The sequence below is a fragment of the Ranitomeya imitator genome, chromosome 8 (assembly GCF_032444005.1).
Source record: "Ranitomeya imitator isolate aRanImi1 chromosome 8, aRanImi1.pri, whole genome shotgun sequence".
In the NCBI taxonomy this organism is placed as follows: Eukaryota; Metazoa; Chordata; class Amphibia; order Anura; family Dendrobatidae; genus Ranitomeya; species Ranitomeya imitator.
In genome coordinates, this window is record NC_091289.1 from 189539918 (window position 1) to 189554557 (window position 14640).

General features: G+C 43.8%; 1 protein-coding gene across 3 annotated transcripts in view; it reads left to right on the forward strand.

Annotated features, from left to right (window-relative positions):
• PDE4B (phosphodiesterase 4B) overlaps nucleotides 1–14640 on the forward strand; it is a 439551-nt gene that overhangs the window by 316120 nt on the left and 108791 nt on the right. For all 3 annotated transcript variants that reach the window (XM_069738208.1, XM_069738209.1, XM_069738210.1), the window contains one exon: nucleotides 11920–11969. In XM_069738208.1, coding sequence (XP_069594309.1) covers nucleotides 11920–11969 — 50 coding nt within the window. The remainder of the gene's footprint in view (nucleotides 1–11919; nucleotides 11970–14640) is intronic.

Here is a 14640-nt window from a genome sequence, read left to right on the forward strand (position 1 = left end):
TTCTATTGAACGTAGGTAAATGCGCACGTGTTCACTGAACTGTATGGATTCACCGCAACCAATACATTCTATTCATATAATTTTCCTTGTGGAGACTAGCATCTCTGCAAGAGAAATTGACATGCTGTGGTCTGGAAAGATGCAGCGCATATCAGTGTCCGCCGGTGATCCGTGGACGGATAGTGGACGTGGGATTTCTTGAAATTCTATCCACTATGCTGTCACAACAGGCTGCTGAGGGTTTGATGCTGCATAAATACTGTCAGACCCACAGCAATTACTAATCATGGGCACATACACTTACAGGTTGAAGAGAAATTTCTGCAGTCACTATAGAGTGACTACAGATTACCGTATATACTCGAGTATAAGCCGACCCGAGTATAAGCCGACCCCCCTAATTTTGCCACAAAAAACTGGGAAAACTTATTGACTCGAGTATAAGCCTAGGGTGGAAATGCAGCATTTACCGGTGAATTTCAAAAATAAAAATAGATCATTATTTCCCCATAGCTGTGCCATATAGTGCTCTACACCGTTCATATTTCCCCATAGGTGTGAACCATATAGTGCTCTGCACCGTTCATTGTGCCCCCTAGCTGTGCCATATACGGTGCTCTGCACCGTTCATTGTGCCCCATAGCTGTGCCCCATATACGGTGCTCTGCACCGTTCATTGTGCCCCATAGATGTGCCATATACGGTGCTCTGCACCGTTCACTGTGCCCCATAGCTGTGCTGTGCCATATACGGTGCTCTGCACCGTTCACTGTGCCCCATAGCTGTGCTGTGCCATATACGGTGCTCTGCACCGTTCACTGTGCCCCATAGATGTTCCACATAAATTTGTGCCGCCGCTGCCGCAATAAAGAAAAAAAAACACATACTCACCTCCCTTGATTGCAGCTCCCGGCGTCTCGTTCCGGCGCCTCCATCTTCCCGGCGTCTCTGCTCTGACTGATCAGGCAGAGGGCGCCGCGCACACTGTATGCGTCATCGCGCCCTCTGCCTGAACAGTCAGAGAGCAGAGACGCCGGGAAGATGGAGGCGCCGGCCGGGAAGATGGATCGGCGCCCGGCGGCTGGAACGCGGACAGGTGAATATGCTATACTTACCTAGTCCTGGCGATCCTCGCGCTGTCCCCTCCTGTCTTCGGTGCCGCAGCTTCTTTCTCTATCAGCGGTCACCGGCACCGCTGATTAGAGAAATGAATAAGCGGCTCCGCCCCTATGGGAGGTGGAGCCGCTTATTCATTTCTGTAATCAGCGGTCCCACGTGACCGCTGAAGAGAGGAAGAAACTGCAGCGCCGAAGCCCGTGGGACGGCAGGGACAGCGCGAGGATCGCTGGGACTAGGTAAGTATGCCTCAGCGCCCTCACCCCCTCACCCGCCGACCCCACCGCTACCGTGACTCGAGTATAAGCCGAGGGGGGCACTTTCAGCCCAAAAATTTGGGCTGAAAATCTCGGCTTATACTCGAGTATATACGGTACTTTATTGTGACGGTGTGCAATGTGCCCACTGTCAGGATACTCCTTTATTTCCAGCTTGAGTGGAAGGTCACATAACCACAGGTAAGTGATATACAGTTATGGCCAAAAGTAACATAGTAACATAGTTAGTAAGGCCGAAAAAAGACATTTGTCCATCCAGTTCAGCCTATATTCCATCATAATAAATCCCCAGATCTCCGTCCTTCTACAGAACCTAATAATTGTATGATACAATATTGTTCTGCTCCAGGAAGACATCCAGGCCTCTCTTGAACCCCTCGACTGAGTTCGCCATCACCACCTCCTCAGGCAAGCAATTCCAGATTCTCACTGCCCTAACAGTAAAGAATCCTCTTCTATGTTGGTGGAAAAACCTTCTCTCCTCCAGACGCAAAGAATGCCCCCTTGTGCCCGTCACCTTCCTTGGTAGAAACAGATCCTCAGCGAGATATTTGTATTGTCCCCTTATATACTTATACATGGTTATTAGATCGCCCCTCAGTCGTCTTTTTTCTAGACTAAATAATCCTAATTTCGCTAATCTATCTGGGTATTGTAGTTCTCCCATCCCCTTTATTAATTTTGTTGCCCTCCTTTGTACTCTCTCTAGTTCCATTATATCCTACCTGAGCACCGGTGCCCAAAACTGGACACAGTACTCCATGTGCGGTCTAACTAGGGATTTGTACAGAGGCAGTATAATGCTCTCATCATGTGTATCCAGACCTCTTTTAATGCACCCCATGATCCTGTTTGCCTTGGCAGCTGCTGCCTGGCACTGGCTGCTCCAGGTAAGTTTATCATTAACTAGGATCCCCAAGTCCTTCTCCCTGTCAGATTTACCCAGTGGTTTCCCATTCAGTGTGTAATGGTGATATTGATTCCTTCTTCCCATGTGTATAACCTTACATTTATCATTGTTAAACCTCATCTGCCACCTTTCAGCCCAAGTTTCCAACTTATCCAGATCCATCTGTAGCAGAATACTATCTTCTCTTGTATTAACTGCTTTACATAGTTTTGTATCATCTGCAAATATCGATATTTTACTGTGTAAACCTTCTACCAGATCATTAATGAATATGTTGAAGAGAACAGGTCCCAATACCGACCCCTGCGGTACCCCACTGGTCACAGTGACCCAGTTAGAGACTATACCATTTATAACCACCCTCTGCTTTCTATCACTAAGCCAGTTATTAACCCATTTACACACATTTCCCCCCAGACCCAGCATTCTCATTTTGTGTACCAACCTCTTGTGCGGCACGGTATCAAACGCTTTGGAAAAATCGAGATATACCACGTCCAATGACTCACCGCGGTCCAGCCTATAGCTTACCTCTTCATAAAAACTGATTAGATTGGTTTGACAGGAGCGATTTCTCATAAACCCATACTGATATGGAGTTAAACAGTTATTCTCATTGAGATAATCCAGAATAACATCCCTCAGAAACCCTTCAAATATTTTACCAACAATAGAGGTTAGACTTACTGGCCTATAATTTCCAGGTTCACTTTTAGAGCCCTTTTTGAATATTGGCACCACATTTGCTATGCGCCAGTATTGACACCCCTGCAATTCTGTCAGATAATACTCAGTTTCTTCCTGAAAATGATTGCAATCACAAATTCTTTGGTATTATTATCTTCATTTAATTTGTCTTAAATGAAAAAACACAAAAGAGAATGAAGCAAAAAGTAAAACATTGCTCATTTCACACAAAACTCCAAAAATGGGCCAGACAAAAGTATTGGCACCCTCAGCCTAATACTTGGTTTCACAACCTTTAGCCAAAATAACTGCGACCAACCGCTTTGGGTAACCATCAATGAGTTTCTTACAATGCTCTGCTGGAATTTTAGACCATTCTTCTTTGGCAAACTGCTCCAGGTCCCTGATATTTGAAGGGTGCCTTCTCCAAACTGCCATTTTTAGATCTCTCCACAGGTGTTCTATGGGATTCAGGTCTGGACTCATTGCTGGCCACCTTAGAAGTCTCCAGTGCTTTCTCTCAAACCATTTTCTAGTGCTTTTTGAAGTGTGTTTTGATTCATTGTCCTGCTGGAAGACCCATGACCTCTGAGGGAGACCCAGCTTTCTCACACTGGGCCCCACATTATGCTGCAAAATTTGTTGGTAGTCTTCATACTTCATAATGCCATGCACACGGTCAAGCAGTCCAGTGCCAGAGGCAGCAAAGCAACCCCAAAACATCAGGGAACCTCCGCCATGTTTGACTGTAGGGACCGTGTTCTTTTCTTTGAATGCCTCTTTTTTCTCCTGTAAACTCTATGTTGATGCCTTTGCCCAAAAAGCTCTACTTTTGTCTCATCTGACCAGAGAACATTCTTCCAAAACGTTTTCGGCTTTTTCAGGTAAGTTTTGGCAAACTCCAGCCTGACTTTTTTATGTCTCGGGGTAAGAAGTGGGGTCTTCCTGGGTCTCCTACCATACAGTCCCTTTTCATTCAGACGCCGACGGATAGTACGGGTTGACACTGTTGTACCCTCGGACTGCAGGGCAGCTTGAACTTGTTTGGATGTTAGTCGAGGTTCTTTATCCAACATCCGCACAATCTTGTGTTGAAATCTCTTGTCAATTTTTCTTTTCCGTCCACATCTAGGGAGGTTAGCCACAGTGCCATGGGCTTGAAACTTCTTGATGACACTGCGCACGGTAGACACAGGAACATTCAGGTCTTTGGAGATGGACTTGTAGCCTTGAGATTGCTCATGCTTCCTCACAATTTGGTTTCTCAAGTCCTCAGACAGTTCTTTGGTCTTCTTTCTTTTCTTCATGCTCAATGTGGTTCACACAAGGACACAGGACAGAGGTTGAGTCAACTTTAATCCATGTCAACAAGTGTGATTTAGTTATTGCCAACACCCGTTAGGTGCCACAGGTAAGTTACAGGTGCTGTTAATTACACTAAATTAGAGAAGCATCACATGATTTTTCGAACAGTGCCAATACTTTTGTCCACCCCCTTTTTATGTTTGGTGTGGAATTATATCCAATTTGGCTTTAGGACAATTCTTTTTGTGTTTTTTTCATTTAAGATAAATTAAATGAAGATAATAATACCAAATAATTTGTGTTTGCAATCATTTTCAGGAAGAAACTGAGTATTATCTGACAGAATTGCAGGGGTGTCAATACTTTTGGCCATGACTGTAAATACTTACGGTCACATGCCAACTATATTCTCATCCACATCTCTCAATGTTTTATTGATTCTGCAATTTGCTTTCACATATAGAGACTACAGAAATTTCTATAGAGCAGAAAATCCCTTTAATAACTAAATTGCACTTATTGCGCTACCCCTGGTGGCGGCAGTGAGCCAATTAGTATTTTATAAATAAAGGGGTTGTCCACCATTTGGGATATATTTTTAGCTGGACATCATTTTAGTAATTTGGTTTAATTAAACATTTTGCGTTATTCTGCCTTGTACGGCCTCCATGTCACACCGTTTATTACTGGCTGCAGAATGGGTTAACTGAGAACCCGTTAGTGAGCTTTTCTGACTGTCCAATGGAGAGTTTAATTTGTCTTTTCTCAGCTGATTGATGACCACAGATCACATCAAAGCTGAAGGTGCAGGGAAATAAACAGCATTTAAAAGCCAAATGGTGCAACAATTTTAACGAAACCAAATAGCAAAAATTATTTTTAGGCCCAAATACATGCATTTAAGTAAAATAAATTGTCCCCAGAAGTGTACAATCCCTTTAACCTTTATGTCTGTACAGACATGGTTTCTTTAAAGATATATTCTGATATTGTTATGTAATGTTGGTATACTTGTGCAAGATTTGTGTCCTAATATTTTATGTACTGCTGTTGGTATTGCTGCTGTACTACCATAATTTCCCCCGGGATCAATAAAGTGAATCGTATCGTATATTGATGCAAAATGTTGGACCTCATTTTATCGTATCACTTCTGTTTGTGATTTAAGTTGTACCCGCCGCCCTCATATACGGAGTAGCATCTTGAGCTGTGGGTATGAGTGGCTGGCACCCATCTGCCTCTATGGAGCCTTCCCATGACGTGTCCAGGTCAGACATTCACAGAGCATCGAATTTTCCACTGCTCATTTTTTACACAGTTTAAACCATCCAAAATCAGCAGACACCTCCATATCTGAGGCTGCCAATATATATGCCATCACCTCCGAAACCAGCAGAGCGAGGAGCGCACAACACATGCACGGCAGGAATGTATATTGCCATCCCTTTCATTTGCTTTGGCATTAACTGGGCTGCTGCTAGTTCCAGCAATTAAGGCCTCTATTCATGCAGCGGCTATGGGGGATTTTGAGTGTTTGCTGTCCTTGAATGGACCCCTGAACGGGGCAGAGCCACGTGGTTTGGGGCTGAGCGTCGCATTCACTGCTCAGTGATCAATGAATCTTTCTATGCCTGGAGCGGGGATTTATAGCACTGGATCAGCTTTACTTGTTGTGGGATTTTCACTCTCGCTCTGCAGTTGATTTGTTTCCTGTGTAATATTCAGATTTTATACGCACCCCCTTATCTGAAAATATTAATGAACTAGCTTAAATCTATCTCAAACTACATCAAATTGATCTCAGTCTCTCGGACGCATACATAAACCTGCACTGATATGTATCACAGCTGCATTTCTAGCAATTCCCTTATATATTCTTATTATCAAAATATGTTATAAAGGGCATTTCCAACTTTCAGGGCTCGCTCATGCGAGTGTGTAAAACGGCCGAGAGCTATCTGATGTTTTATGGCATAGCACTCTGCCCAATGTTATACTATGGGGCAATGCAGATCTGCGAATCGGCATGAGAAAACAATTGCAGCATGCTGGGAGTGACTCCGTGAATCGGATCACACGCACCCATACAGGTCGATGGCTGCGTGTAAAACAATGGACTGCACTCAGATGACATCCGAATGAAGTCCCATGTATGCGCACAGAGACAATGGAGAAGATGGAGAAATTAAGTTCTCCATCTCTTCTGCACCTGTGATATGATTTTCTCACACGAGAGAATCAGATCACACTCAGATCACACTTGATCCAAACTCTGACAGAATTGGAGCCGAGTGTCATTAGCATAATCATCCTAATTTTCCTGAATGAGAGAATATACGACCATGTGATTTAGCCCTTAAAATAACGATATATTTATAGGATATATGGCACCACTTTATAATCATGTGCGTCTCACCTCTAGGACTCTCAACACTCCTCAAAATTAACAGGATGCAATTTGGATTGTACGTCATATCCACAGGTTTTCCATTCAAAGCAGCTCCTGGCCATTCTGATTTGCTACTGTAACATCAATGGAACCTGCTGCAGTTTCTTGCATAGCGAGTGTGCGAGAACTGGAAGAATTAGAAGGGGACCCAGTGTAAGGCCGGGGTCAGACTTGTGTGTGGAATGCGAGAAACTCACATCAATACCCGGCACTGCCGCCGGCACTCGGGCATAGAAATACATGCAGTCGCGTGCTCCGCAGCCGCGTGCTCCGCTCCCGAGGGAGCAAGTCTGCCTAATACCACAAATGCTCCCCTTTATTTGTCAGAATCAGTCACTAATCATATAGAGATGGCATCCTAGCATTATGCCATTACTTTTTGAGATGGAAAATCCCTTTAAGCTATATGTATATCGTTTGATGCATTTATTTACTTGAATTCTTCAGCAATAGGGTTTCAATAAATATTTTGGACAGTTTGTCTTCTACATCGTCTATGTAACACAGTATACAGCAGACTGCAAAATGAGCTACCAGTGAATTAGTCAGTGAGCTCTTTCTGCTGGGACCGAAGTCTTCACTTTCATTAACTCAACCATCTTCTAAGCTGATTTAAGAGCATCACAGCATTCAAAGTGGTAATTCTGAACTTTCTGAAGATGATTTGTGACCAAACCAAAATAAAAGGGTAAGTAAACTTTTTTTTTAAGGAATGTAAAGTTATGAAACTTTGCAAATAACCTTATTAGGGGATTAGTAAACATTTCTGTATAAAGAAAAACAAATAGCACCTAAGTGGCTTCCAAACCCCTTCTTTTCCCCGGTTTATTTCCCTGCCTTTACCTGCATTGATCATAATATAATTATCAGATGATGGCAGTGATGGGTCAGCACTAGTGATAAGCGAACGTGATCGGATAAGGTGTTTTCCGAGCATGATCGTGTGCTAACCGAGTGTCTTCTGCGTGCTTGAAAAATATGTTGGAGTTCCCGCAGCTGTACATCGCACAGCTGTCTGACAGCCGCAACGCATGCTGCACCGTTTGCCTCCTATAGCCTCTGTGCTGCACTGTCTGTTGCTGGCTGCAGAATCAGTTCACGGGTCGACCATATTATCTTTACACAATATCCATCAGTCTCGTCTAATTGAAAAGCACCTCATGTGGGGAAGCTGCTTTTCCACTGGAAGAGGCTGATGGGTGGTCTGGTCACATTGTATGGACTGGAGAGCTGTGCAGCCTGTGAGGACAGCGGCACTAAAGAGAGCAGGAGGAGAACCTGTGTATAACAGTGTTTACACAGATCACTAAAATTAAAGTTTACTATTTAGAAAAAAAAAAAGGAAAATAAATGTGTGTGTATATAGCAAACATCAATCTATTATGGTCAGGCATTTCCTTGACACGTGCTATACAATTACATAACCAGCATTTGCGCTACTGTCTTCAGCCCCTAGATGGCGCTCCCTTTACACAGAGCAGTCAGTGGTGCCTGTGCATAGAATAAACAGATGTTTACATGGCCACCTACACATCAACATACAGCCGAAACACAGATTTCTGATCCGTCCTCTCCGATTGGTCCCCACCCTGCTGTGTGTGGATACAGACCCCTGTGTATGGAGCTCCGCTCTATTCTGCATGGATTATCTTCCATCGATCCATACCTCGCTCATGCGGAAGATGAGGGCTTCTGCTCAGCTGCAGTCCTCTCTATAGTGTTTTGAGTGGTCAGTGGGGGTTCAGGACTCAGACCACCACCAATCTACACCATGTTGTAAATGTAAAATGAGAAGTACAGCTCAAGTAACCGGATTCTTCAGTTTGTAATTCTTTTAACTCTCTTTATAAAATTCCAGAGTATCAGACCAATGTGTGACCCCAAAATTATTCCTTACAGCTCTATAAAAAATGCTTCAAACACTGAACTACCGCAACATTAAAGAATCTGCCTAATATTTTGTCAAGCCGCCAAGATATGGACTCCATGAGACCTCTAAAGTGTTGTGTGGCACCAAGACGTAATGAGCAGAATCTGGTTATTTATTGTTGAACAGTATGGTTTTGCCGCCCCTTTTGCATTGATATGGATTGGCCTGCTACGGATTTCAGATCCACCTCACTAGTCGATTTCCGCTGCAGATTTTTTTCTCCGTGTAAGGCCAGTCTCACACGTCCAGATAATTCCGGTACCGGAAAAATCGGTACCGGAATTATCAGTGTCCGTGTGCTCACCGTGAACATCAGTGTGGCACACGTGCGGCACACGGACCGTGCAGGAGACAGCGCTACAAGTAAGCGCTGTCCCCTGCATCTGGTGCTGAAGCCGCCATTCATATCTTCTTTCCAGCAGCGTTTGCTGGAGAGAAGATATGAAAAATCCTTTTTTTTTTTTTTCGTGTTTAAAATAAAGATCCCAGTCCTCACCCCCCTCCCATCCCCTGTGCGCCCGGCCGCTGTTACTAAAATACTCACCCGGCTCCCTTTGAAGCATCCTCTCCGCGCTGCACCTTCTCCTGTATGAGCGGTCACGTGGTGCCGCCCATTACAGTCATGAATATGCGGCTCCACCCCTATGGGAGGTGGAGCCGCATATTCATGACTGTAATCGGCGGCACCACGTGACCACTCATACAGGAGAAGCTGGCGCTGAGAGGACGCTGCGAGGGAGCCGGGTGAGCATTTTAGTAACAGCGGGCGGGCGCACAGGGGGTGGGAGGGGGGAGGGGACAGGGATCTTTATTTTAAACATGAAAAATAAAAAAGGATTTTTCATATCTTCTCTCCAGCGAACGCTGCTGGAAAGAAGATATGAATGGCGGCTTCAGCACCACGCTGGGAGGACAGCGCTTACTGTAGCGCTGTCTCCTGCACGACACACAGACTGCACATGGACAGCCTCCGTGTGCGGTACGTGTTTTACATGGACCCATTGACTTTAATGGGTCCGTGTAATCCGTGCGCTCCCACGAACACTGACATGTCTCTGTGTTTTGCACACGGACACACGGTCCGTGAAAACACGCTGACATGTGCAGAGACACATTGATTTCAATGTGTCTACGTGAGTCAGTGTCTCCAGTACGTGAGGAAACTGTCACCTCACGTACTGGAGCCACTGGCGTGTGAAACCGGCCTAAATGAGATTTTGTGAAATCCATGGTATTATATCTAGGCAGAGGATTGTTTTGCATACAAATCCCACATATTTTCCCCACTGGACTTTTAGGGTTTGTCTGCACAGAACTGGTTCACTACCAAATTTGTGACATGGGAAATTCATAGCAGCAGCAAAATAAAATAAAAATGCACCAAAGCGTGTGGTCTTGTGGTGGAAATGCTGCAGATTTGCCACATATCTCTCTCTATGCAAATAGTGAAATCTGCATTGAAAATCCACAGCATGAACTGTCATGTCATGGATTATAAATCTACACTTATCAATTTCCACTGCAACTAACCTGTTGCTTTTTGATTCAATTTTGTAATATCTCAACTGGTACGTTGATATTCTGAAAATATTCTGCCTGCAAATTCACTGCATTAAATCTGTAGCATTTGCCACAAGGGAACAGAAGCGAAAAAGGACCATTCGCCACTACTAACATTAAGGTTCCCATGAAATTCTAGAACATCTTGTTGCCACTCATGTTATTCCTCCTGGAAGTTTATATTGACAATTGGGGGTACTATTTGAGGGTCGCGTCCCCCACTCTGATACCGTCCAATCGATTTTCGTTCCTTCTAATTAAAGTAACCTAAAAGGACAATAATATCTATAGTTCAGGACTTGTTAAGGTCTGTCTGAGAGGCCTTAGGATGAGAGATACTATAAGGAACTGAAAAGCCTCCATTACAGGTAATTAACAGAAGGCCTCCCATGGAGCAGGAAGGCGACTACTGAACACGTGCACCGCTGGACACTTGTTACATTATTGGGCAGTGATTGCACAATTATAACCTATCAATCTTTTTCACATTTATTTATATCCTTCATTCATTTCCAATGGATTTGATGAACTCTTTTTATGCTAGTAATCTGTGCTAGATAACTCGGATGTAAATCTGATGAACTGGCACTTATGCAATTGCATGAATAGCAAGTCCTTATAGTGCTCCCATCATTTCGGGAGATCTTCAGAATAAGCAGGCCTGTGTGTGTAGATGAGGAATTACACTGTTTCTCGCCATTATACTGTATGACTTGTACCCTCTACCAGTTTTCACCTATACAGTTTTCGTGTCTAATTTTCCGTTGTCTCTGAGCTGATGGAGACGAGCTGCTGTGATGTCTCTACATACAGCACACACAGACATGATGGATTCCTGCTCTCCTGTCTCTATATAGTACATGTTTAGCAAGAGAATCAGCAGTGAGGACACTATACAGCAGTACTGAGCAGTGTAGTGGTGAATCCACATCCCATCCACATGCTTTTATTTAGAAACAAGCCATTCTGCTTTCCAGGTTTTGGGAGGGTTTGGCAGTGCCTGGGAAAACTGCAAACTCTTTCAGAAGTCCAAGAGGTCTCCCCTTTGTCCAGACATTTTGAGAGCGTTGCCAATTATAACATTTCAGCTGCAATACTTAAAATACCAGACTTACATCACCATGAGAGTTGATTCTGTTGCGTTCGTCCTTCAGCTGGTGAAATTCTAATAATCTGCCATTTTATAATCTGGAAGCTCCTTTTATTTCAATGATGCCCAAATGTAGAAGTTACTCCATTGCTTTTCCCAGGACTGGATGGATCTTGGTCTGTCTTGTTGCATTTAGTTCTATTGTGCAGCTGCACAGGGAATATGGTGAAATGTTGTGCGTCTTATTGATGACTTTTCTTTCTGCCATTTTTGCACATTAGGGCCATCAACATTCAATGAACCCTAAGTTGTGAAGCACATGCAACATCTTCTATGCCCAAAAGAAACATCTAGCAGCTGCAGTTATCAGACACTCTCCGTAAACCGCGTCATAGTGCCCGCACCAACACATCATGTGCGGCGCATACCTCCAGCTTATCTCCATCCTGAGTGATAATACCGCCCTTTTGTTTTCTAGCATGTGACATTCAAGCAGCACTTGATAAGAGTTGTCCTCTCTGGTTGTTTTGTTTTTTGGAGTGTTGTTAAGTGTAAAAGATTTTGTAACTAATTTCTATTTCACCTTCTCCACAGGAGGTCACCAATGTCCAACCATCCGCAGATCTCCAGGGTTAATATACAAGGTCAGTAGTAACTTACATACCTATGAAGCTATATATGAATTAATACTTTGCTGGTCATTAGTAGTTATACTCCAGTAACCTCAAGAGCTGCGTCTGAAATGATAGTGATATAGTTTATTACTAGTGGCATGTCTTCACATTACCTAAGAATATCTCACATTTCCTATGGGCTCACCCAGTACAACAAAGCAATGATTGCAAACAAGTGGGAAAAAAACCCAACCTTCTCTGATGAAAAGTGTGAGGGCCGAAGACTGACATGAGCAGACATGAACCAACACTGAACACATTCTATTATGTGGTGCCCCATCCCGCCCCAAACGACCATAGATTTGTAAACCTCGCCCCACGTCAGGCCACCGATTATATACCGTAAAGTCCAGGACAGTCCCAGCTAATTCTGGCCTACTGGCAAGTGTGTATTCATTCTCATAGAGCGGATGAAAACAGCGGAGCACCTTTCTTGGATATTTTGGGTCATAAACTGAAAAATGGAGGTGAAGGGCACATGTGACCAAACTTCACTGTGATCATACAGTGAGGAGGGATGTGGGAATTTCAGACACATCAGAGAGTCCTCTGGATCTGATCTGAGAAAATATCTACGTCTGTGGCCAACATAGAATTGTTGCTATCAGTAGATTTGTCTTTCACAGAGTGCACATAACACTGCCACACTGTGGGTGATTTGATGTACTGCACCCTAAGCCAAGTTTCCATTAAATTCCGTAGATTGCTATGACATGCAACTTGAAAATGCACACAATAGAGTATGTCAAACCTCTTCTAATCTTCTCTATAGATGCAATTAAATATCAGTTTAGGCTACAATGGATCTTTAAAAAAATGTTAATTTGCTGCAACTTGTAGTTGTCAAAACACAGCCCGGGGTAACATAATTATTAACATTATTGCTTACAGTCACCTCCAGGGACGTATATAACATATTACTATGGGCATACAGGTGATAGAAATGTGTGTGTGTGTGTGTGTGTATATATATATATATATATATATATATATATATATATATATATATATATATATAGTGTGAGATATCGCTACCTGAGTGTGTTGGGGGACACTCGCTTGGCACGGGTTAAAGCACCACGAACAGTTCATTATTTACATCAACGGAACACATTAACCACCAACAGTCTGTTCCAATGGCAGATACTCGTCTACCCATAACCCCCTTTATCTGGAGTTACCTTACAGGAGCTCCGGCTCCACAAACTGACTCCTGTCAGTGCTGGTTCCCAGGGGAAAACTGCCTCACTGGGATCACCGTCCTTGTGACCAGGGCACCTCAGATAGTCCAGACCCACAGTAGGAACTGTAGCTTCCCCAACACAGTAGCCGTCCCAGGCTCTGCAGATACGGCCTCTCCGTGCGCTATTCAGGAAGTCCAGTCCCAGGCCCTTCCAACACACAGGCCTTCAGTCCATGGTCTCACCGTGTGCTTCCAGGCATCCAGTTCATTTCAGGACATTCCAACACACAGGCTATACAGGAACCATGTGACCCACACCCTGGTCACATTACATAGTTGTAACCACTCCCATAGGTGGGAGGTGTGTGTGGCTAGTTAGATTCGCCCAGCTCTCAAACTATCCCTGCAAGCCTCCCTCTATAAACTATACAAACACTTGTGGGACTACAGGTCCCAGAACAATACTACAGGCTTACAGGACAGACTCCCTCTGCGACACATACCGGCCATTTACAATCATGCTGGACACTGTTTAATTATCACTCCCTACAGATACGCCTCCATGCGAATCCTGAGGAGCACATACAGCGTCCCCTGGCTGTAACATGGGTCACTGCATCACTATACATATATATATATATATATTTGGACCTAGTTCACATCAGGATGTTATTCATTGCTTTGCTTTTAATGGAATCCCCCCATTCTGGATTCTCTTTGTTTAGCCATAGTAGAGAGAATGGCTTCACAAGCTTCTCTCACCCTGGAGGACCCAGCAGATATGCACATTATATGGACAATCCGTTGATTTCAATAGTAATACCTCACTATCCTTTTTGAGGCACTGCGGTGGGACACTTTGCTTTTGGACAGATTATGGTTGATTTCTCGATGTCCTTTCTAATACAAAAGGGTTGTCAGAAGCAGTGATGGACAGGATAATGGGAGGGTGCAATGTCGGTAATACCGAAAATTTTCCATCCATTGCAAATGTTATGTATTGTCATTGTTTGTCTGTCCTCTGCTTGCATAAATCAGGGGTTGGGAAATTAGTTTTGTGTGCCGTTAAACAATATTACAATGATCTATTTGGGAGGGTGGGGTATATACAACACTAATTCTTCCTATTGCTCATAACTGCAATATTACATGTCTTCATATCTGAGATGAGGCTGCTCCACAGACTTTTTCCTCTCCTTGCCATCCCTGCTAATATATTACAAATGCCAGTTAGCTGTAGATGCAGCAGGTTGGCGTTCCATGCTGTAATCTGGAGATTACACAGATTATTTTGCAGTTTAAGTCGTAAGTGCTGGAACCATGTTTGTTGCCATACCGTGTCCTGACTGCAGCATTCAGGATACATAGAACAGTCATCATATCTCCCAACCGTTCTGGATCCAGCTGAACATTCCTGGTTTTGGGAAACTATCCTGGAAATATGGCGGTATGTCCAAA